At 35.3% G+C, this 24051-nt stretch overlaps 1 protein-coding gene across 2 annotated transcripts in view; it reads right to left on the bottom strand.

Annotated features, from left to right (window-relative positions):
• The window catches only part of RPS6KA6 (ribosomal protein S6 kinase A6), a 35945-nt gene that overhangs the window by 3671 nt on the left and 8223 nt on the right, over window positions 1–24051 (bottom strand). For both annotated transcript variants that reach the window (XM_065729511.1, XM_065729512.1), the window contains exons 2-20: window positions 23635–23694; window positions 20220–20336; window positions 16740–16821; window positions 15986–16066; window positions 14957–15036; window positions 12359–12465; window positions 12055–12092; window positions 10927–11069; window positions 10104–10174; window positions 9014–9102; window positions 8501–8565; window positions 6539–6641; window positions 5917–6041; window positions 5527–5652; window positions 4978–5067; window positions 4190–4348; window positions 3620–3781; window positions 3095–3171; window positions 1345–1462 (exon numbers count right to left, since the gene is read on the bottom strand). In XM_065729511.1, the coding sequence (XP_065585583.1) occupies window positions 1345–1462; window positions 3095–3171; window positions 3620–3781; window positions 4190–4348; window positions 4978–5067; window positions 5527–5652; window positions 5917–6041; window positions 6539–6641; window positions 8501–8565; window positions 9014–9102; window positions 10104–10174; window positions 10927–11069; window positions 12055–12092; window positions 12359–12465; window positions 14957–15036; window positions 15986–16066; window positions 16740–16821; window positions 20220–20336; window positions 23635–23694 (1893 nt within the window). The remainder of the gene's footprint in view (window positions 1–1344; window positions 1463–3094; window positions 3172–3619; window positions 3782–4189; window positions 4349–4977; window positions 5068–5526; window positions 5653–5916; window positions 6042–6538; window positions 6642–8500; window positions 8566–9013; window positions 9103–10103; window positions 10175–10926; window positions 11070–12054; window positions 12093–12358; window positions 12466–14956; window positions 15037–15985; window positions 16067–16739; window positions 16822–20219; window positions 20337–23634; window positions 23695–24051) is intronic.

Raw genomic sequence — 24051 nt, 5'->3', positions numbered from 1 at the left:
TTCATAATTAATATCCTCTAAAAAAGACTAGAAATACTGTTAGAATTTAGCAGAAAGACTTTATGGAAGAAAACTAATGGCAGATATTCATCCACATTCGTACTGCACACTTGAGGCCTGCTGACTACACATTACAGTTGAATTCATATAGTTATATATTATCAATTATTTTTCTTTCAAAGAGGTATATAGAGTAAAATCAAATTAGAATGGACCTTTTTCTTTGTGTGTTTAGAAGCACTATTAATAAGCTATGAACTCAATGTTGGTCAAAAGGTGAGCTGAGTGGGAAGGGCAGAGGAATAGACAGAAAGAACTTGAAAGAAAACTAAATGTGAACAAGCTGACAGAATGTTCCCTGTGTTTCGGTACAAAATATTAAACAGTTATGACTATATAGAAATTAATTACTTGTGGATAAGACAGAATTGGTAAACAAACATTCTGAATCACTCCTATTGAAATGCACAAATTATGCAGTTCCAAAAGATCAGGAAGAGATAACATTAACATCAAGATTTATAAAAGGTAAAAAATGGTAACTAAGATACGTACAGAGTAGGCCAACACCAAATCCCCAGAACACATACTGCAATTGTAATTCAGTTTTCAAATAGACAGCACCATAATAAAGCTGATAATTTTCAAGATATTAAAACATAATGAAGTATTAGTTTGAAATTCAAAAGTAACAACAAAAACAGCATTAAGACCTGACAAATTCAGTGTTGAACAAGTTCAAAAGAAGTGAAGTGAACCTATACAACAGAAATAAACATACTAATACAAAATAAGTTGCTACTAGAACCAAGATAAATGGAAGGATGACTTCACAATTAAGTAATGCCACATACATCTGGTTTTGGTCCAATAAAAAACAAATAAAAAGATTAGGAAAGCCTAAGTTGGGATCTGTCTTTCTTAAAATCTAAGTTAGTGACCTGTGGGAAGCAACAGTGTACATCTCTGTCAGGTTTTCAGTGAGAATTAAAGTAGAAGTATACAGTAAAAGCTGATAAAATGAAGGGCTAGCAGCCATCCAATGGCAGGATAGAGTTACGAGCCAGCAAGAAACTTACAAAATTCAAATTGAAATTCAAAGTCTTCCACCTGCAATGAAAGTAATCCTTGCCAAGTACATGCTAGGGATTGACTACCCAGGGAATTCCTGATACCTAACCTAAACATCCCAGGTGCAACTAGATCATTGTAGCATTACAGTAAACTTTGCAGGTAACAACAGCAAACTGTATTAGACTAATGTATTTTAGAAAGCTCAATAGATGCTGTTTTTAAGTAATACAAAATTACAAAGGGGAAAAAAAAGCAGAAACAAATGTATACCTTTGCTGCATCAGAAACAGTATCCCAGTTGCCTCCACTTAAAGAGAATTTTCCGCTGCCTATCCGTACCAGGATCTCCTCAGGAGTATCATTAGGACCATTTGCAAATGGAGTATAGCTATAGAAAGGGAGAAACAAACAAACAAAAATAAACTCATACATAAGAAATTGTAAGAAACTGATAAAACCTCAAATCATTCTGAGTAGATGTTCCACTGACAGAGACATGACATACATATCAATACTTATAGTTTCAAACATGAAGTGCTAATACATTTTCTTTTCCCCATAATTACAGTTACATAGAGTAAATGAGAAATGCAGATTGAAAAGATTCTTTAACTTCTCTTAATAACGCATTCTAGATAGTCAAGACTTAGAAATTAAAGGATTCATAAAAACAAACTATGCTAGACGATCAGAGCATTCAAAGCAATTGAAATTCAGAACAGTACACTAACAGAATGGACTAGTAACACTAGAGTAATAGTGTTGGGGTACGTATCTACATTCAGACAATGAGCAAAACATACACTTACCTGTGGGGCAACAAAATTATTGATTAAAAACAAAATAAAAACAAAAACACTAAGAGTTTGTAAGGCTTACACTATGAGATCATTGGGTCTGGAGGTTTGGCGGTTTTTTTTCATAACTTACTGTGAAGTTTCCTGTAAATTCAGGTTATTTTCCTAAAATTCCTATCGTCAAGAACCCCCAAAAATACCTGAATGACTTAAATACACACCTTATACAAATATCAGAAGTATTCCAATGTCTTGGCATCTCCTGTGATCATAGGCTAATATCAAATTAATTTTAATAATAACAATCAAGTGTTACTCATTAAATGTATCTTAACACCTCTTAGATTTCAAATCAGCAAGATGAAAACAATAAAATTTACTGCATCGCATCTTATTACTTTGAAAGCTCTAACAGAGGAATGGTCAATCAGCATCATCAGCAAACGTTTAGGAAGTATCCCAACCAGCTTAATTGTTAAAGGGAAACAAAGCAGAAAGCTAGGAAATTGTGTTGGACTGTTCTTCTCCTATTCTTGCTACCTGCTGTATCTTTCTGTTCAGACAATGTTTCTTAACTGCCCAAGATCTGCTTGGCTGCACATCAATCATACATTAAACTGAGCTAGATGAAAAAATTACAGCAAATTTTACAAAGAAAATCACAATATGATCAAGAGTAGTTCCAAAAAGATAAGATTTATCTGTGTGACAAAATTTTTTATACCTATCAGAAGAGAATTCATTGGCAAGCTCATAAAAGCTATTTGTTTAAGTGCTTCTTAGTGCTTAATGAAAGTTTAGAGTTTAGAAAACTGAAGAGGTTACATGTCAGAATTCTGTAAAAGGGGCATGAGCCAGCCAAGCCTGCATAAGATGATACATGAATTGACTATAAGGGCACAGGATGGGCAAGAGAAGAGGCTGAAAGATTAAAACAAAACAGAAACAACACATACTTTTGCAGACTAAATTCTCTCCCATAAACTAGAGCAAGTCTTTGGTTTCCTCATGCCATGTACTAGGGAAGAAAGAAGACCTGAAACTAACTGCAAGATAAACCGATTTTATGCACACATTTGTAACTCACAGCTTCCTGTTCCACTTTCAAGTGTGTTACTCTGCATTCAAATCAGAGAAGTAATATCTTAAAATGTTAATAAAAGCAGGAATTTGTGCAGGATGCTAGAGTTGTAGGTAAAAGAAATAAGGTAATATTTCCTCACCCTGCCAACATTGTGTAAAGGAGAACACCCAAGCTCCATATGTCACAAGCAGCATCATATCCCTGGCGCATGAGAACCTTGAAGAAAAATAATAAGTGTTAAGAGACTTTTTATTTATTAAAATAAGACAAAAAGAAAGCAAAAAATTCCATCCCTCACATGCATGTGGTGGTAGTGGTTTGAGGTTGCAAAATATGGATGGATAAGTCAATCCCAGTATAGTTTGAGGTTTCATTACTTGTTGAATATACACATTACAGTTACTATCTACAATATTTCTTGTTGCCAGAAAATTATCTTAAGATTCAAATCCATCCTTATTTTCTGAAGGTGGATTCTTTTAAACTAAACCTTTTTGAAGCAGGTCTATCATAAAAATAAGTACTTTATCAAGACTGGTGCATAATTAAATCTAAGGAAAACTAGCAGTTGGTTGGTTTAAAAAAAAACAACAAAACTTCTAAATAGTTTAAGTAAGTTGATGCTTCAAAAACAGCACAGAAGACACGTGGCAGCTTAAGATACCTCTGGTGCCACAAAGTTTGCAGTGTAGCACGGAGTTAGAAGTAGCCCATTTTCTCCTCGGAGTTGTTTTGCAAATCCAAAATCACAAATCCTTATAGAATCAGCATTATTTGAATCGTCCGTATACAAAATATTACTAGGTTTAAGGTCTCGATGCACTACCTTTAAACAAGAAATTTTAAAATCCATCATTTAGATGACACACAAACACACGTACATGCAATTTTACTATAAAATATAATCTCTACATTAGTATACTTATTAACACTTCTACACTATTACCCAACTTTTAAGTAACATAAAAATTCTGTTTCAAGAAAACTCGACTACTAGCTCATAATGCAAATGAAATTAATAACAACCAACTTGCAGACAAGCTTAGGTGAAGAAATATCATCTGTTTCAGTATCTGTACAAATTAAAATGGCTTGCAGAATGGTAGGATGGGTCGCTTATTATTATTTTTCTTTAATAAAACAGATCTTCCTTTCTGCCATAAGAAAAGCACGTAAGATGTATTTGTTAATTCAAAGCAATGTGAATGAAACTATGACAAAAGAAATCACTCACTCCTTGGCAGTGCAGGTAGTCCACAGTCTTTGTGATAGTATATAATACAGCGCTCGCCTCTCGTTCTGAGAAGAACTTTTGTCTAAGAATTCGATCAAGCAGCTCTCCTCCCTTCATCAGCTCAGTGACAAGGTATATGAATCTACCATCATCATACACCTGAAGCAGAACAAGCACATATACACACACACATTCAACCACATCTATAATTATAGATCCTGAAAAATCTGGAAATTACAGACTACAATGTTCACCCATTCATGTGCGTGAACAAACAGCAAGGGCTGTGAAATTTAAATCCATAACTCAAAAGCTTTAAAGCCTGAAGTATAAAGACAGCCTATATGTTATTCTGTGAGAAGTTGAGATAAAACATCAAATTGTGACTTGGAATAACACTTCCTCAGCCTAGGAATTTGTTTGTAAGAGGAAACCAACCCTACCATTCCCTACTCCTTGTCCCCTCCATCGATGGTTTTTAGCTGCTGACACTGCATACATGACACATGTAACTGCATTTTCAGATTCAAATCACCAACACATTTGAAGTAAAATCAAAACAAAAAAACCCACAACATGACTTAACAGATAAGTAATTTCTCATTTTAAATTCATTAAACAATCTTCAGAAAATATAAGTATCCAGACAATTTAGAAACACTAAATTCTTAATTATATGTACTGATTTCTCAGTATATTTTCCTAAGTAAAAGGAAGTTCATAAGCCCCAATAAACTCCCTATATCTATGCTATAGTTTATAACAAAGTAGGAGACAAAGGTACCTACATCCTTTAAAGTTATAATGTTTGGATGCTGTCCATAACGCATGAGAATCTCAATTTCTTCTGAGGGATCCCTTTTGCTTTTATCAATTATCTGAAAAATATAGCAACATGAAAAAATCTTAGCCACAGTTTCAAAAATTTCAAGAGTTTAATGCTTATTTATCGTGACCAATTCCATCTTCCAGCTTTGTGTGTCTGTTTACTCAGTTCTTATTCCACCCTTGCTACCAGTTAAGGTTTGTATCATTAACAGTCTATTTTGACTTAACTGTCAGAAGCAGCACTTCCCAGCAGTCTAGCCCCAGCCTAGTGGATCTCACCTAGTTTACTTCAGGAGTGCTCATCAACATACAATATTCTCAAACTTCAAAGCCAATTCCTCGATGCCACAACTTCTCCAACAAAAACAATAGAAGCCTATATGCAATTTCAGTCAATGAAGAACCCTTGTTTCTTGTCTTGCCTATGACAGCTACAGTAACTGGAGAATCCATGCATTGAAATTAATAAACCTGCTATAGAAGAAGTCAGTGAAGTCTATACAAAATACCTTTACAGCAAACTCCATATTTGTAGCTATGTGTATACATCGCTTGCAAACAGAGTAGGAACCAACACCAATATCTTCCTTCAGTTCATATACATCAGTAAACTGTGCACTGTTTCCATGAAGTTGCTTTAAAAACAAACACATACAAGCTGTCATTTAGTACTGTTGTAAATAGTAGTTGTTCTATTTTCAAAAGCAAAGTTGTTGCGTTTTATTTTTTTTTTTAAAGCTTGACATTGCTTTATTTTAAATACCAGGAAGATCTGCTTCCCCACATCCCCAATTATGGGGTTAAAATAGGTATTTATTAAAATGATTCATAATATTTTATAATAAACTCCACAACATAAAATAACAGACTGCAAACATTAGGTACCAAAAGAAGTTTACCTGTACTATTGGCAGTATGTTGGTGAGTGGTGATATTTTATGATCTTCCACAGTAGTAGTTGCAACAAAACTAAATCCTTTGAAGAGCTGATGTGCATTTGCACTAGGTGGAACTCCTGGAGAATCTAGTTGCATACACATTTGATTAATATGACTAAGACTTAAAGCTATTTTTGACTGTTTCATGTTAGAAGAAAGATTTTCAGGAAAAGAAGAGAAAAATAGAACTGTGCATTGAATAAGATTTCTATCCTATCATCTGCCTTGTTTTTGTCTTTTCTTTCTTTCAGAAAGCTAAAAGAAAGGGAAGCGTGGACAGATTTAAGACAAAATTATCAGTTATTCTTATTAATAGAGCTCGTCTTGCCTTCTACCTCCCCTGTCATCACATCTAAGGAAACCATAGTTGAAAGAAAGAAAAAACTCTGTTAATAAGAAATGCTACAGTGACTTACTTAAGAAGGCTTTGAGTTTATAATTATGATGTAAAACAACTCATATCTTACCAGTTCCAATCTCCTATTTTAGCCCACAATGCAAATACCATATTAAAAATAACATTCATTTGACCCCTATAAACCCCTAACCCTCACCAGCCTACCAACAGTGGATGCATGTTTACCTTTTGGTGTTTTTGCTGTGAATTCTGGATCAAAACAAAAGGTATCTTCTGGTTTTCCAGAAGCAGGTTTAAACGGGGGTTGAATTTCTCTTCTGAACAGTTTCTGTAGTAGAATGACAAAAGTCTTAAGAGTTAATGAAACTTCCACAGTTGCTGCAATTTCACCAAGCTAAAGGCTAAGCAACTCAAGTGTCACAGTCGTACTAGAACAGTTTTTTGAAGAAGTGGATAATACACAGTATCCATAAAAAAACATGTATGCAAAAATGGTTACATTTATAACCTTCAATTTGAAAAGTTAGGGGAAATGTTATTCAGCAAGTCAAACAGTAGTTCTTCTCTTGCTTTTCTGAATCTGTCTTGTCTACCAGGTTTGCACTTTTTAAACTGAGGTAGCAGACTGCCACTTATTCCTAGTTCTTCTCTCTTTTATTCAGAATAATGGTCATATTGCATCCTCATGAGCTCAGATCTAGTTCATTGCTATTTCAAACAGTTGCTACCATCCCAAAATATCCAATGTGGAAAGATGTGGGATACAGTCTTTGCTTTAGTCTGAGACTCAGAATAGAAGCAGCTCTCACAAATGACAGATACGTCCCTCTTGGCAAGGTACTGCCAATTCCCAAAGCAATTACTCTGCATTTTTCCTGACCTGCTCAACTTAGCCTAAAGAAGAGAAGGACAATAAGAAAAGGCTCTTCACTTTCTTCTCATTCACTCAATAGGTTTTAGAAAAATGTTTTGCCAAAAGATAACAAACCAGCAGTAAACCTCTGGTTTATAGTTATGGAAAATTTCACATAAAATGATGTCAAAACCCCAATCAAAGCTCCGAACATCCTGAGAACATTTTTTGTTGGCATTTCTCTTGCACTGTCTGACCTCTCTGCAGTAATATTTCAATAAAGAACACACTTCCCCCAAGCCAAAACCAAGAACATGAGAAAGAAAACTGAATTCATCCCAAAGAAAATGAAATAAAACATGGAAGTGTTCATCAGTACCATCATAGCTAAATAAATACAAGAGTTAGTTTCTGAATTTGCAGTCTGGTGTTCATTTCTAACTCAGTGCCCTACAGAAAGCACCAGCTAACTTGAGACCATATTAAATCAGGCTTCTGTCACTAAGTGTATTCACATAAAACACTCCTGTTACTTTAAACTTCGCTTACTAATAAGGACTCTCCATGTAAATGCTGCATAAACACAGCTAGAAAGCCAATTTCTCATATGTAAATAAAAGGTAAGGATAATGACAATGGGCTTTAAAACAGTTAAGCACAGTATTGACAAGCATTGCAGGTAGCCTTGTCAGCACAGCAACCCCTACATCTACCCTTTGGTAAGCATTATAGCAAAGGAGTGTATACAGAGGAGCTTTACTTGTAACACCCAGAAACATTCACACCTCAAAAGGCACCACATCAAGGTGCTTGATAAAAACGTAAGAAAGCAACCATGAAATAGTTCAGTACTCTGATCAACTCAGGGCACCAGAATCAATATTTCAACTGTGTGGAATATGACTAGTAAGAAGGGAATGTGCTACAGCTGACTACAGTTAAGTCAAAGACAATGACAGTCACAGTGGGGTTTTGTGCCCTGCACAGAAGGCATGAGACATGCTTAAACTGGATGGACACTTACTCCAGAGAATGATTCTTGCACACAGTGAATGCCAACACCCTCACACAACTCTAAGTGTTGTAACAGATAGTTTGAAATTCAGAATGCTGCAACTCTAATTACAGAACAATTAAACACACAATTTAGAATTAATTGTTCTATATCATAAATGCTACAGCTCCACGTGTCAAGCAAGATTACAGTAGAAGCCAGAATGCAACAATCAGCAGTACTGCAGTATTTACTGTGCCCTATTCAGATGCAAATACCTATAAGCTATAACACATACAAAAATTAAAGAGCTTCACCATTCAGATAGTTTTGTACTTACATTCCAGTCAACAGTAGAAAAAAAAGGATGCCTCTTGATTTCTTCAACTCCATCTGAACCAGCTCCTAAACAAAGAAAATACTCAATTTAAAAACTTTTGGGTAAAGTCTTTGAACAAAATTTCATTTAAAAACACCTAGCCTTTTTAATCTCCCATAGGCATATTCTTTTGATAGGAATTGTTAAAACCAGAAATATTTCAAGGATGCAAAACACTTTGCTAAGCACATTCTCTCCCATTCCTACATGAGGATAAATGAAGCCCACAAACACAGATTGTCAACACTTTGTCAGTTTTATTCTCACTGACAAAAGAGTTACTGGTTTAAAAAAATAATCATTCATTAGCCAAACTCAAGAATTCATGACCTAAGTTGCCATGAAATGGCACCTGAAGTAAAATCTTACTGAATGCCAACACTGAAGTTTGAAATGTCCCCAGCAACTGCTTTCCTTAAGAACCTGACTCAGCTCATCTACTTTTATTTCAACGATCCAAACAAGTTGACCCACCTAATCTATTTGATGGGTTCCTTTTAAATAACATCCTCAGAAGACTTTGTGCTTCAGGGCTGAGGAACTGAGGCATACCAAGTTTTGCTCTAGATGAAGATAGAAAAAGTAGGAAGAAATTTACCATGGTGAAAAGAGTGGATACAGGCTTCACTGCATTATATGATATATTAAGGATTTATTCTAAATTATTGTACAGTATACACATTTAATGCATTAGCTTTTCAGTTTCACATTACACATCAATGGTTACCAAAAGCAAACAAAACACACTAAGAATAAAAGATATTCTCTCCAAGCTCCCTAAACAAGTTTTATGCTAAAACTAAGTAAAACAATTGTCTTGGAACATGTAATGAGTTCAAAAATATTTTCACGTCTCTGGTATGTTGTCACCAAAACATCTACCAGAAATAAGGTCTGAAGAAACTCAAACTCTAAATTATTTCTTACTACCTATTAGCCCCTGAAGTGATTGTGAACATTTCAGTATCACTACAAATTCAAACTACCACGTTAACAGAGCTTCTCCTTCATCCCTTCCTTAACTATCACCCCCTCAAAAGGCCCAAGGCTCTGCATGTTGTGCAAAGGAAACTGTTAACTAAGCACAAATAAAGGTGAGAACGTTTGCCTAACAGCTTCTCTCAGAAGTCACCTGCGAACCCGGTTAGTCCTGTTAGACAGCATGTGTTGCAACTGAAGTAATGTAATATGAAAATATGAACACATTAAGTGCACTGCACATATATATGTACATAAACACTTGATTAACTGTTGCTTACAAACCAAGGAATTCTGCAACAGTACCATGAGTGGAAAGTACTGCTGTTCTAATACACTGTTCTGTTTTTATCTTTATTACACACAGACAATGAAAAAGACAAGTTTTTCCCTATGATTTTAATTCCTGCAGATACTTCGCAGCATTTCCATAGTCTAGGATCTAAACTTCATTTTTATGTGCAAAAATGAGGGTGTGGGGTAGCTTTTGTGTTTCTGCTTTAGTTTTAATACTCTCAAGAAAGAGCTGTTACACATGTTTAAATTACTTTTTAGAATGTTGGAAAATGTAATAAAATATACTTACTTCAGTATCATATTCATAGTTTCATTTCGATCTTTACCTTGAAATGGTAGCGTACCAGTAAGCATTTCAAACTGAAAAGAACAAATGTTAATCTAAATCAACACTTTTTCGCCCCAATTGCCTGAAGTGCTAAGTACTGTACTCTTCCTATTCCTACATTAGGAAAACTGGCATCAACTTTTAATGATATTAAAAAAATCCACAAATCTAAAAATTGCTTTTAATCAGTAGTTCACGTGAGAGGCAATTGTAATTATGATGTTGGGATATCTTACATAAGCTACTTTAAAGTAATAAAATGCCTTCTGTAACCTTATTTTAGATGTTGCTGTACTATGAAAGCAGCAAGAAGAACAAGTTCTAAAACAATACTTCACTTTTACTGTCAATATGTATATTCCACACTGATGCTCTTACACGTTACAGTAAACTTGTAAGCACCAGTGTTACTGGCTCATTGCTCCACTGCACTACAGTAAGCCTGTTAGGTTCTACTCTTAGAAAATCAATTAATACTCCATTTTTACTCCACACTTTTAAGTAGCATGCAAAATAAATACACAAACTGAAGTTTCACACTATTAAGCTACACGGGCCACATGCATGATTTGAGGTTCCTAGCAAGCACTTCTTACAGTGCTATGCAGCTAAAAAGTTTCATTCAAATTAGTTTCTATTTCAGTAACGCTTCAGTTACCAGCTTTCTCTACCTCACTTTCTTAAATCTGGACAAATCTATTCTGGACATTATTTCACATCCACTTCAAACATCAGCAGTGTATTTATGACCCTTAAGCAAGGTAAGCAGCAAAGCATACAGTACCATAAGAACACCAAAGGACCACCAGTCAGCACTCTGGTTGTGCCCACGCCTGTTTACTACTTCCGGAGCCATGTATTCCACAGTACCACAGAAAGAATAGGCCTTCTTCTCTTGATCTACTGATTCTTTGCTGAGTCCAAAGTCTACAACGAAAGTATTACAAGAACACAGCCAGTAAAGAGAAAACAATACTGTAATAGTTCTTCAAAATAAAAGCATTGACAGATTTCGTTTGCTTGCTTATAAGAACACTATGTCATTATCCTAACCCATCATGAAATGAGACACTGCAGATATCCAAAGACATCAGAAATTTAGTTTACCACACGCCAGAGACATTCTATAAAGCAGCAATTATCCATCAATATTACTACTCAAAACATTAGTAACTCAATATCTTAAATATTACATATTCAGAGCCTTGCAATAATCAGAAGTTTTCATTCCCAACTTGCTTTATTCATACACAATGATACAAATGCATTCTACAGAATGCAGTCCATTACTGAATAATGAAAAGAAGTCCTTGATATCAGTTCAACTCTCAAGACAAGGCTCTCGGCATCCCCTTCTCTGAGAAGGGAAGGGACTGCTATGAATTAGGCTTTGCTTTCAGAAGGAAGTAAGAATTAAGATTGAATTTAAGTATATTATGCAGAATTTTAAAAATGCCTTTTAGAAGTTCCCATCACCATTACTTCAGACTTTGAGAATTTTAAGTTAAATCAGAAGTTTAAGTTTAATCAGAATATAATAGCAGTGTTAATAGATAAAAATATAAAATGAAATTAGTTTCATTTCAAATGTAATTTTAAGCATTTAGAAATGCAGTCACTTATATTTTCCACATATTGAAAGCTTTCAGTTTTGTACATTTCCTAGAAGATAGATTTCCATTGTTCCTTATATAGCATTTTGCTGCAATTTCAAATGTTTTTTACAGTGATAATTAGAAAACGTAATATAATAATTTAGAAGTCTTTTTACACCAAGAGCACCTTTTCTCCTTTTAAAAAAAGTCTCAGCCAGCAGCATTTAACCAAACACACCTTCATACTTCAGTTACTCTTATACACTAAGCTTACACACACACATACAGAAAGTGCTGTACTAATAAATGTTACCTACCTGTTAGCTTGATATGTCCTGCTTCATCAAGCAAAATGCTGAAAATTAAAATTCACATTCACCAATAGACATAAACAGGAGTATTTCATGTAACATTTAAAATATAGTACTTAACAATTTTGATCTTCTCCAACATCCATTACTAAATTAACAACTCAAAATTACATTTAAATCACATATATATTTTACTTTTTGTTTTTAAAATTTTACCAAAATATTTTCAATTTTTTTACATCACTATAGTAGAAAATGCAAAGTAACAAGCAAAATACATGTAATAGTGGTAAAATACATTTTACTTTACTTTTCTGGCTTCAGGTCCCTGTATACAATTCCCAAGCTGTGAAGGTGATCCAAAGCAAGGGCCAGTTCTGCGAGGTAGAATTTCACATCTTCCTCTGTAAACATAACCTAATAAGAACTGTATAGATTTACCTTCTGATCTTGTCTTCAATTTTTAAAACTGCAAACTAAACAAAGTACTCCTATCCACCTTAACTTCAAGACAAGTTTTAGCAGTACCTTATGAAACAGTAATTCACAAATGTACCTAACAGAAATTATATGATTATACATGCTATTCATCATGATAATAGCCATCAAGTAAAAGAACAATCTGTAATACTGAAAAATAACTGCAGTTACCACAGGGCACTAGCTAACTTTCAAGGTAATTTAATTAATTGTTATATTTGGTGTTACTGACCACTAGCATTCCTTCAGCCACAATCCTACACAGATTGCTTTCCACTGCATCCTAAGTTTTCATATAAGCAGCTATTTCTCTGTCATTCTCACCAGGTGTCTCAACTGACTTTACAAGTATTTAGAAAGAAATTAGAAGCACATAAAGTAAAAGATTTTGTGAAAAAAAATGGATAAGCAAATTAGCACTGGGATCTGAAGAGCCCAATCTACTTCTGCTAGGGAAATTTAAAAGGCCCTAGCAGGACACTGAAGAACCAACTGAACTTGCATACTAAGCATTTTATAGAGATGCTTTTTTTGTCCAAAACACTCAACTGGTTGTTTCTTATTTTCGTATACAGGAACTGCACATTTTTGGCTCTTTTCAAGTTTTGGAAATAATGAAATAAACTAATCTTCAAATTTAAAACCTCAAATTTGACTCCAAAAACTATTCTATTTCTTGAAAGAACTAACAACAAGAATAGCTATCCCAACTGCACAGTAAATAGCTAATAAGACTTAACATTACAGTCATTGGACTTACTGATTTAGTAGTACACTTATCAGTACTTTGAATTGCACACTAAATATGTAATCTCTTGCATTGGCAAGAAAAATATTTCAAATTTCCACAGTGTCAGTTATTCATATTGTATGAACAATAAAGCCGTTACATGATAGAAACAGTACATAAGAAATTTCACCTTGATTTCTTTAAGAGCAATGCTGATGCTTTTTCATTTATATCCAAAGGGAAAAGACAACATTATTCTTTGGAACAGCCAAAATGCAAATCTCAAAATATAACAATGCTAAGTGGTAATCCACAGCCTTGCAATAATAATTTCATTTAAAAACTACTTTGTGTTAAATTAAATATAATGCAAGTCAGTGTCATTAAATTTTACCAGCAAAAACTTCATTAACTACTCATTTGATTTCCACAGTTGAAACTCTCATACCCGCATTAGAACTTGATCACCAACAAAAGCCTTTTAATAACCTCATACTAAAGCCAATTAACTTAAAATAAACCTCATGTGGAAAGAATGAAATGCTATGGGAAATTTACATTTGTGTGTATTGTCCACTGTCTTTGCATTACCAGGCATTTTTGACAACATCCTTTTTTCATATGAAAAAACAGCCACCATTTCCTCTTATGACATCTTTTAAACACTGGCTATATCTATATATAACAGGTAAATGAAGTTTTCAAAAAAAAAGAAAATCAGTGAGAATAACCTCAGTCATTATTTCTTTATACCTGAGGGGAGTACACAGCTGATTCAGCTGTCTAGTTACTTCCATTACGGACTAACTTGCATCCCTTAATTTAACTGTAGTCAGTAATCTCAGCTGTGTTAGTACAGTACAACACTGAAGCAAAGTTCTTTCTACTGTACCAGAACTTCCTCTATAATCACAGCATACATCAAAGCAGAGACAGACCCCTTTCCTACCTACTGTTCCATAAACCTATGAACCTATGAAACCCTTCAAGTATGTCTATTCCTTTAACAGAGTTTTTAAACCTTTACTTTCAGAACTTTAAGAAATGAGCACTATTAACTTTGAGATGGCCAATGTTCTACCGAGGTCAGTTTTCTTAAAAATAAATAAATAAATAAATCTTAAATGAGGTCATAGTATTTAATACAGAAAACACAAAACTAATGAAGAGGCAGGCTGTGCCACATTTCCTCCTCTGTAATTCTCTCTCAAGAAAGCAGCATAATGAAAAATTATACTTCCAGTTACATGCCAAAGTTAGACAGCAGAGGAGCATCTTCAAAAATGCTCCAACTTCTCAAGATTAAACACCAGGATTTATTTTACAGTGCAGCAGAAATCTCTTAGGAGATGCAGGTTTCAGGGAACATCTATGCTAACTACAAGCACAACAACTGCTTTAGTTACTGTTGAATTTTAACTTACTTCAGTTGGGTTTCCAAGCAACAAAACATTTTTAGACAAAGGAACTGGCCTTTGTAGGCACCAGAAAAAAGATCAGGCTGCTAACAAACATGTAAAGTTACAGCTCACTGTTCTGCAACATGTAAGAAAAACCCAACCAAGTTCTCAAAAATTTGACCATAAAAAAAATTGAGGAAAACCGTATAGAAAACAAACAAACAAGCAAGCAAGAACCCTAATACTGTCAAAGAAAACTTCTATAAGACTGAGTTAAGATAAAATTGTTGGTACTTACCTCTTTGGATAATCGTGTGAATACATCTCCTCCCCTGAGAAAATCCAATATTAAATACAGCTTCCCTTCAGTCTGAAAAGCTTTCAAAAAATAAAAATCAGTTGTATGTGACAAATATGATTTACAAAACATATCTGAATACTTTTACAAGATGGAGACATCAGTGAAACAAAGCTTTTGTTTAGGAACTGACATAATTAGGTAGCCAACATGAAATTCACATAAATCAAGGATTAATTTTAATCCATGACTACCTGCCTGCTTATTCAAAGAACACAACCTTAGTAATAAGAGACTGTTAAAACACTGTTCTTTAATTTCTCCTTTGCCAAACAGGGAAACACCAAGCACATTAATGATCGTTTAGGTCTAACTCAAACATAGAAGTCTGCAGAACTCTTAAAGATTTCTTCTGAAAACTCTTCTTAATTTCTAAAGTACCTTATCTAAAAGTTTAATATTGTCCTTGTTTCATCTGGGATAGAGTTAACTTTCTTCCTATCAGCTGATATGGTGTTGCATTTTGGATTTTGAATGTAAATAAAGTTGAGAATACATTGCACAGGCCAAGGGCATTCCAGCTCCTCATATGGCCCTACAAGCAAGGAGGCTCTGCGGGCAGAAGGAGCTAGGTAGGAGGGGATAGGGCTGGGGCAGCTGACCTTCACAAGCAAAAGCAATATACCATGGCATATGGAGTCACGCTGAACAATAAGACTGGCAGAGTTGGCCAAGAAGTGTGTTGCCACTGCTTAGGGACTGGCTGGGCACTGGACACCAGGTGGTGACCAACTGATGCACAACCTAATCATAGAATCATAGGGGTTGGAAGGGACCGCTAGAGGTCATCAAGTCCAACCCCCCTGCCAAAGCATCTTTTTGTTGTTAATATTTACTATTAATCTGCTGGGTTAAGCCACTATATATAAATATATACATCTACACACAAGTTCTTTTATCAGCCTTGCTATTTAAAGTTGCTAAAGCCACTTCAAGTAATAAAAAAACTGAAGCAAAATAAATACCAACCATAGTGCAGTTTGACGATAAATGGGTGATTTACTTCTACTAATATATCTCTCTCCATTTTTGTACGAACTCTATCTCGAACTAAGGGGAAAAAAGAAAGAGAGCAGCAGTGACAAAATTTAATAGGTATAATACAAATGGAACAAACATAGCAAGTCTTCACTTTCCAAAATACTTTTACATTCTGACAACTTAAAGAATTTTTTTTACTGTGTTGAATGTTTAAGTCTTCCACAGAAGATTTTCAGACATTAAAACTGACTCTTCTTCCTTACCTATCTCAGCTTCCTGTTTTAACTAACTTCAACCTCTGAGCTATTTGTACTGAATAGATACATTCCACCTCTTAAGATCACTTTATCCCCCTTTAACTACTAACACATTGCAGTTGTATGGGATTGCCTTCAATAAAGTACCTCCTGAAAGCCAAAAATCAAAGTTAGCTTACTATTGCACCACCAACAAAACCTAATGACTTAAATTTCAGCAAGAAGAGAGTTTATATTATCTGGAATACTGAAATTCACTAATGAAGTTCTCTAATACAACAAAAAAACAACTAAGCAGCATTAAATAATGCAGTTTTAAACTCTGGGAAAAAAAAAAAGACATTCTACTACATAATTAAGCCATCTGGTCAGATTTGAACTCAAATTTTTGATCTCAGATCTTTTATCAAATAAGTATTTAGAAACACTTGAGATAGGGCACCTAAAACCTACTTTCTAAAATTTATATAAAACAATAGACAAACCTTTTAAAGAAGCTTTTTTCAGTACTTTCATTGCATAAAGTTGTCCAGCATCAGGACCAATTATTTTCCTTACGAGGAAGACCTAGTAATATAAATATTGCCTTTTAAACCACAACTAGAAATATTTTACATGAACATTAGAATGATCTTTTCAAAACATCATTGCTTTTAGCTTCATCAGTACGGACAGAACATATCCCCATTCCCCAAAAACTCCACAGAACGAGAAGATGCAAAACATTTGCAATAAGACTTTTTTCATAAGCAAATTTGGTAAGCAATTGGAAAACTACCACAAAGCATTTGCAAGCTTTGTACTAGTTTCAGATACCTTTTGGTATTCTTTCCTAAGCATTCACTTTAAAGGAAAAGTCAAAATTGCACTCCCTTGGTCAACATAAAGGCACATATATTACCAAGTTCTCTTAAGTACCCAGAGCTTCCGTCAACTACACATTCTTTCCTATAGCCAAGTATTTATGAAATAGAGTATGCAGACAGCGTGTGAATTTATATACTTTCTTGAGAATGACAAGAGCGGGACTGTCTGGGATGCCACTGCTCAGCCTAAGAAATTTCTGAGGTTTAAGACTTGAATCTCAAGTGCACATCAGGTTATGTTAATCAACTCTGTAAGAGCGATGAGACAAAGGCGAGGAAACCTCACTGTTCATGTTCAAAGTAATCCCTCCCTCCGGAATAGAAACAGCAACTATTTTTTTACACTCTTGCCAAAGGGGTTTTTACGATGCGACATATAGTTTAACAGTAAGGAACTCATGTTAATTAGAAAATGCAGCACAAATACACGCATCTGCACCAACTAATATTCTAATGACTAGGTCTTTCAGTTTTATAAAAACTGATGCTTCTGTTTTTAATAATTGCTGTGATAATAACAGTTTAGTCCTGAGCAATTCCCCCCCCCCCTTCAGTTTCTATATTCAAATGTCAAGATAATATGAAGAACTACCTCAAATAGTCTCTGGTATTACTGACACTCAGATTTTCCTTGATATTAGACCTATTTACACATACACTTCTTTAAAAGTGATTAAATATCTAGAAATCATTACGAGATGTGTTCATAAGCCTTCTCATTCTAGTATCACAAACTCATACAATGTCAATGATTAAGTTCTATAGGGCTGGAAGAAAGGTTTTTATTTCAAGTTCTAATTAGGAAAAAAAAAGTCATTTCCTGGTTATCAAGCTTTGATCGTTAACATTCGGCCCAATGATTGACCTACAGCACTGCTCCAAACTGATGCTCAAATAGTCAAGGCAGTAGCTCGAACACCAGCAAACAGATTAATATACTCACAATACTCTGTAAAGTAAAACATTAATTAGCCTATACAAATATTCTAATGCTTAAAAACTAACAGCTTCTGATCATGTAAGGAATCCATGTACTAGTTACAAATACTAGCTAATAAGGACCTAAAATAGCTGCTTGCCTAATCCCACATCTCACAGATGTGCAATAGTTTGTTGCTGCCCAATTGTAAAGCCCAAATTAAAATGGACACACTGCTCAAAGCAATGAGCCTAAGCTAATGAAAGACCATCTTCAGCAGCTGGACACTGAAATCTCAAAACATTATTATAGGTTGAACTGAGAAGCTCAGTAAGAGACATGAGGTTTAATCCTTGCTTTCAGGTGTTGTAGCAATACACTGGGCTACAGAAAACAAGCCTTGTGTCTGCTGAATCCAAAAGAAAAGGCCTGGGAAGTATGAAGAAGGAGGAAAGAGAAACCAAGTATCACCAAGGTAGCAGCCACCTATCTTCATTGTTTGCTTTCTCTTCTAAACAGAAAGCAACAAACAGTACATAAAACTAGCTCTGTTCCGAAACGTAACAGTAACCATCTGCTTCTTAAAGCTGGTTCTTGAACCAACTACTGCGAGGCTTTACAAAGCTCCCAAACAGACATCTCACCGAGCTGGTGGGGCTCTGAGCAAGAGCATTCCTAAAGCTATCAGAAGTCTGAGAACTGTAAAATGAGAAACTACCGAGTCAGAGATAGGATATCTGGTACCAAATGTGCTGAACCCTGAGATAGCTTAAGGTGCCTCAAGTTCAGAAGAATAAGTGCATGGAGCCACAGTGTCTAAAGAGACAAAGCACAAGGAATTGAAAACCAACTCCTTCAGGTAAAGAAATGTTTCTTAAGTCGTAAAACATTAAGAAGCTACTCTAAAGGATATTTTCTAACCCCTCACTTATTCAAAGAACACCTTCCTAATGTCTGAATTATTTTTCCCCCTCATAAAACTCAGAGGTTTGTTCTTACCACAAGACAAGAAAAAAAAAAACCCCAGCAAATAACAATCTTCTTTATGCATTTTCCCAAAGAAGAAAATACAATTTAAGTGTTGCAAAAATCTAGTTCAAAGGTCTGATTTTAAAATAAATTAGCTATTTATATAATAGGATTAATAGTCTAACTAGTGTTTTAAATGTGTTTGAGCCACTTTTAATTTCATTTCTCCGATGTAACAGCAAGAAGTACATTACAAAAAAATTACCATAAGAGAACTGCCACATTTCTTCTATAATCTATTTAAATAACTTTTCACTTAGTGCCTGTATCTGTAGGTCTCTTGATAAATACAGTAAAATAAAGAAAATGAAACATTTCCAAGGTTATTTACTTTACTGTTACTTCAGTTCAGTCATTTCTCTGTATCTACATCAATTGCTTTCTCATTTCTGGAAGAGTTAAACGTTCACACTTGTACCAAACAGCATCATTAAAAGATAAATCATCTCCTCTGTATATGTCTACGAATGCTTATTGCACCACTAGTGCCTCCCAAGCATCAATCAGAACTACAGAGAACTTGAGACCACTGAACAGATATTAATCCCAGTCCATAACCAGACGCTGCACAAGAGTCCCAAGAGAGCTGAAGATACCATGATTTCATTTCAAATAACCATGGCATTGGGCAAACAGAATGCCTCAGAGCTGTTGCATAAAAACACCCCTAAGCCTCCAACCTAAGTGCTAAAATCTTTTGCTATGGTGTCATAGTTTCCATGTAGCTGCAGACATCAGTTGAGAGGAACAGAGGCATTTCTGTGGCTCAGTCAAAGCAAACTGTAACTTTCCAAGGCAGACATCCTACAGATTTGCTACTTGTCCTTCTGCCTAGAGACTGATGCTGCTGCCTATCTGGATCTGATATGATTTGATGTCGCACTATAAATAGTGCTCCCTTTACACCAGAGGAAGACTGGAAAAAGATGGTCTTTGTCAGTTTCTTTTCAAACATTACCAGTGACTCAGCTACGGCAGTCATTCTTCCTCAAGAACTGTACTTGATCTCACCCTTCCCAGGTTCAAAGTCTGAACAGGTCTGAAGAAAATGTTGCTTTTCTAGTAACATACACTGCTACTAGCATTGCCATTAACAAGACAAAGCTGATTTCAAAGTGGCCATCAGATGAGAACAAAATTTGCCATCTTACCTTTCCAAATGATCCCTGACCAAGAACCTTTAGCAGTTCAAACTGTGCTGGATCTGCTTTCTCACATCCTTCTTTCACATGATGGGTAATGGGAATTTCTTTCACACTTCCTTCATCCTATAATTTCAAAGTAAACAAGATGCAACAATGAAGAATCCTGAATTAATCAGCTCTTATTAGAACTGCAAGTAAATGCTTGCTTTTCTTCTATTAAAGTATTGAAATTGTAATAAGGCCTAAAAGAAAGCTGTTCAAATGGGAAGGTCTCTATCCATACTTCCTGAAACAGATGCATTTTTTAAATTTCTAAATGGAAATCAAACTCTCATCCAATTGAATAATACAATTCCTTTAGTCATAAATGTTACAACTAGAGTAAACACGAGTTCTCCTACAGGACAAGTGTAAATGCACAGATTTTTAAACAAGACTGAGATGATTCTTCTGTGCTTTACCTTTGCCTTAGCTGCCTTTCATTTTCCCAGTGATTGCTCTTCTCATCCTTTCCGTTCCTGAAATGGTCTTAATGAAAGCAAAATTGAATTTCATCATTTTACATAATTATTGCTTTTCACGGCAGCAAGTAATAAATACGGTCATCCACTACTCTAGCTAAAGGACTCCATGTTGTTTGAAGAGCATAAATAATACATGAATCATGTATTCTCATGTACAGATGAAAGGATTCTCAACAGAAGAAGTGCTCTCTGAGGTACAGAGCTCATGGAAAAGCTTCTGTGTGGCATCCTCCCTCAGAAAGCTGAAGGCAATGCTGAGAGGTAGGTACAGATTTAGCATTCTGTTGACTTTGTCCCTGATGCTGTAGTCTTTAGTAAAGTAAGGCACAGCAGCTACAAATGTGAAGAGACAATCATCTATGATGAAAACAAAGCAGATTAGGTATTGCAGCTATATAAAACTTATGGCCTAAGAAGTTTCTGGAAGCCAAAACAACCGAGATGTCAGAATAAGCACCCTTCAAATTATGTGCCAATGCCTGCAACAGCAATCTGAGCTTGCAAGTAGAAGAGGTACAAGAGTATCTCTTGGTCCTAATAAAAATACCAATCCATCTTTCACAGGCAGCAAATAAAACACAATCACAACAGAAAACCCAACAAACAAACAAAAAAGCAGTACTTTGATGTCTTGAAGGTATCCAAGTAATTATTAATTGTTCTCTTTTCATCTCTTCACATCAAAACTGTAAGTAATGGCAGACCAGGGGAGAAAAGATGATATAGTAATACCCCCAAAATCTACAGTGCATTGTTTTTTTTTCAGTGGGGAATACAGCTGCCATCAGACACAGCACTTCAAATGATTGCTTTAATAAAAGCCACCTTCCTACAGTTGGGTTGCTACAGGAAGTCTTGCAGCTTAAGACCATGCATGAAAGCTTACAATCATCTGTATCAGACTTGACTCAGACATACCAAGGTGCAATTCTCTAGGTCACGTCATACATAAGATCCAGACAAAAAAACTGAACATCCAAATATGGATGCATTTCCTCTAATAACAAGAAAAGGTATGGGCAGTGTCACTGCAAATTCACAAACCATAGTGTAGTGCTATTACCAGTCCTTCCTCCCTCCAACAGTTCACATTTCACTCTTCCAGGGAACAGGACTGCTTCCCAGACACAGGTAGGTATCAACAGAAGGCAGTGCTGCATAACAGAATGAATTCCCAAACACACTCTAAGCTACTGTATTTCCTCTTACTTCACAAAAAACAGCTGACACAGACTGATGATACAGCGTATACATCCCAACTATATTCTATCCATCTTGCTGACTGTGCAGATATATATTTACATTAAAGATTTTTGTTTTTAAATAACCCACAACCTTGGATGTAAGGCAGGGAAAAATCCTAGCAGTTTGTATCACCAGGCTGAAAAAGAATATTCAACTGCAAGTTCTTTCTATGAAGCGTGTAAACTCTCGGAAGTCTTTTTTACTTTAACATCATAATTTGTATTGCTTAATACCATGAACCTTTGCATGAGAAAAGATATTTAAGAGTTCCTCTATTCTTCCATTTATTACCCACCTCCAGCCATTAGCCTGTGATATCACATTTGGTTGCTGTGGACATAGGAGTTCTAAACGTGACCAAGGAGAAAAATGTTTTCCATGCAAATAAGGACTAACTTGAGATGTATAAGGCGAATTATTTTTATAGGTAGTTTTGCCTTTATGAAGGATGTCTATACAATTTTAGCTACTTAATTATCATTTAAGCCCTAGAAATTGACATGACTGAGATTCAAAAAGATCTCTGCATCATCGACAACAAATGAGCAGATAAATAGTTGAACAGATATATAAGCCAGTTTCATTTTCACTTTAGTTTGGTTTCTATCGACTGCAAATTCAGTTCTGTTGTGCTCTGCTGCTCAAGTAGCAAATCTACTGCAGGGTTCAGGTACCTGCTCTCAGTGAGCTGGCTTGCAAAAGAGGTATCTATTCGCAGCAGCTTACACAGAAGACAAAGCGCTGAAAGAAATGCCACAATCAGTTATGGCTTTTTGCCATCTTATTAGTTACAGCTTGACTGGTATGTAGCTCCAAGCACCTAACAAACAAGCTCAGCAACATCCTTCTGGTTCACATACAGTGAAAGATTGACACACAACCCACTGCTCATCTTTCTTTGCTATGTGGAAGATGATGACCAGGCAGAAGGTTTATTTGCTTACTCCACACTAGGAAACAGACAAGCATCACATGTTTCTATCCCCAAGTTTATTCTCTACATCACTTAATTAAAAATATATTATTGCAATACAAAGCAACATGCAAGATCTACTTGATACTTTCGTCCATAATCCTGTTCAAAAATATCAAGATGACTATGCTGAAAACTAGCAGACAGTATTTCCATGCTAAGAACAATGACCTCCAGCATCTCCTCAAAACTCCAGTTACTGAGACACTGGACATAAGTCTTGCTAAACAAGGTTTAGTCAGTATATTTATACAAAAATATGACATGAACTTATTGGTACAAAAATGAATTAATACCTTCTAAATAAATGTTAGCAACCACTTTACAATAAACACACCATTATCTGTTCCTCCATAGCAAGAGAAGAATAAGCCCAGAGTGTATAAAAGGTTCAAGGCTGGACTGAGTATTTTCTGAGTCTGAGAGATCGGTAAGCACTCTTCAGTGCAGAGGAACTGCCCACCACAAAGCACTGGCTCACACTGCCAGCTTTCCCAAACAAGCCACTTAGGTCTCTATCCAAGAGCTGATTTTCAAAATCATCTGAGACAGAGCCTCTTCATATCTGGTCAAATTAAAAGAAATTCCAAACTCACAGAGCAGGCATCATATACATTTCTCTTCAAAAGAAAGTCACGCTAATGAGCGTCTAAACTGAACATCTATCAAATGTACTTACATGGTAGGAATAAGCTTCACCCTCTTCCATAGGCTCATCTGCCATTTTAAGGCCATTTAGCTGGAAAGGAAAAAGGGAGAAATGGAGGATGAAAAAGAAGAAAAACAGCAAGATTAAATACTTCTGGAAAAAAAAAGTTTATAATTTGACTAGTTTACATTTTAGAATGCACATGAAATTTGCTAGTCTTCATTCTGGAACTTAAAACTTTAGTTTCAAACAGTAACTACTACTACCTTCTGTATATCCCTTTGTGTCATTTAAATTAATTCAAATTAAATAACACTGAAAAGTCCTTCTCTAAGAACTGTGGACACCATTCATACAAGATGATACTAACACAAAATTCATTTATTCTGCACAAAATCTATGTTTCACCTGCTTTTCAGAAACCTAAACTCCAGTAGCCTGCTGATG

The sequence above is a fragment of the Cyrtonyx montezumae genome, unplaced genomic scaffold (genome assembly GCF_038088225.1).
Source record: "Cyrtonyx montezumae isolate F1298 unplaced genomic scaffold, pur_monq_1.0 scaffold_11, whole genome shotgun sequence".
Lineage (NCBI taxonomy): Eukaryota > Metazoa > Chordata > Aves > Galliformes > Odontophoridae > Cyrtonyx > Cyrtonyx montezumae.
This window is presented reverse-complemented; position numbering and strand designations above follow the sequence as displayed.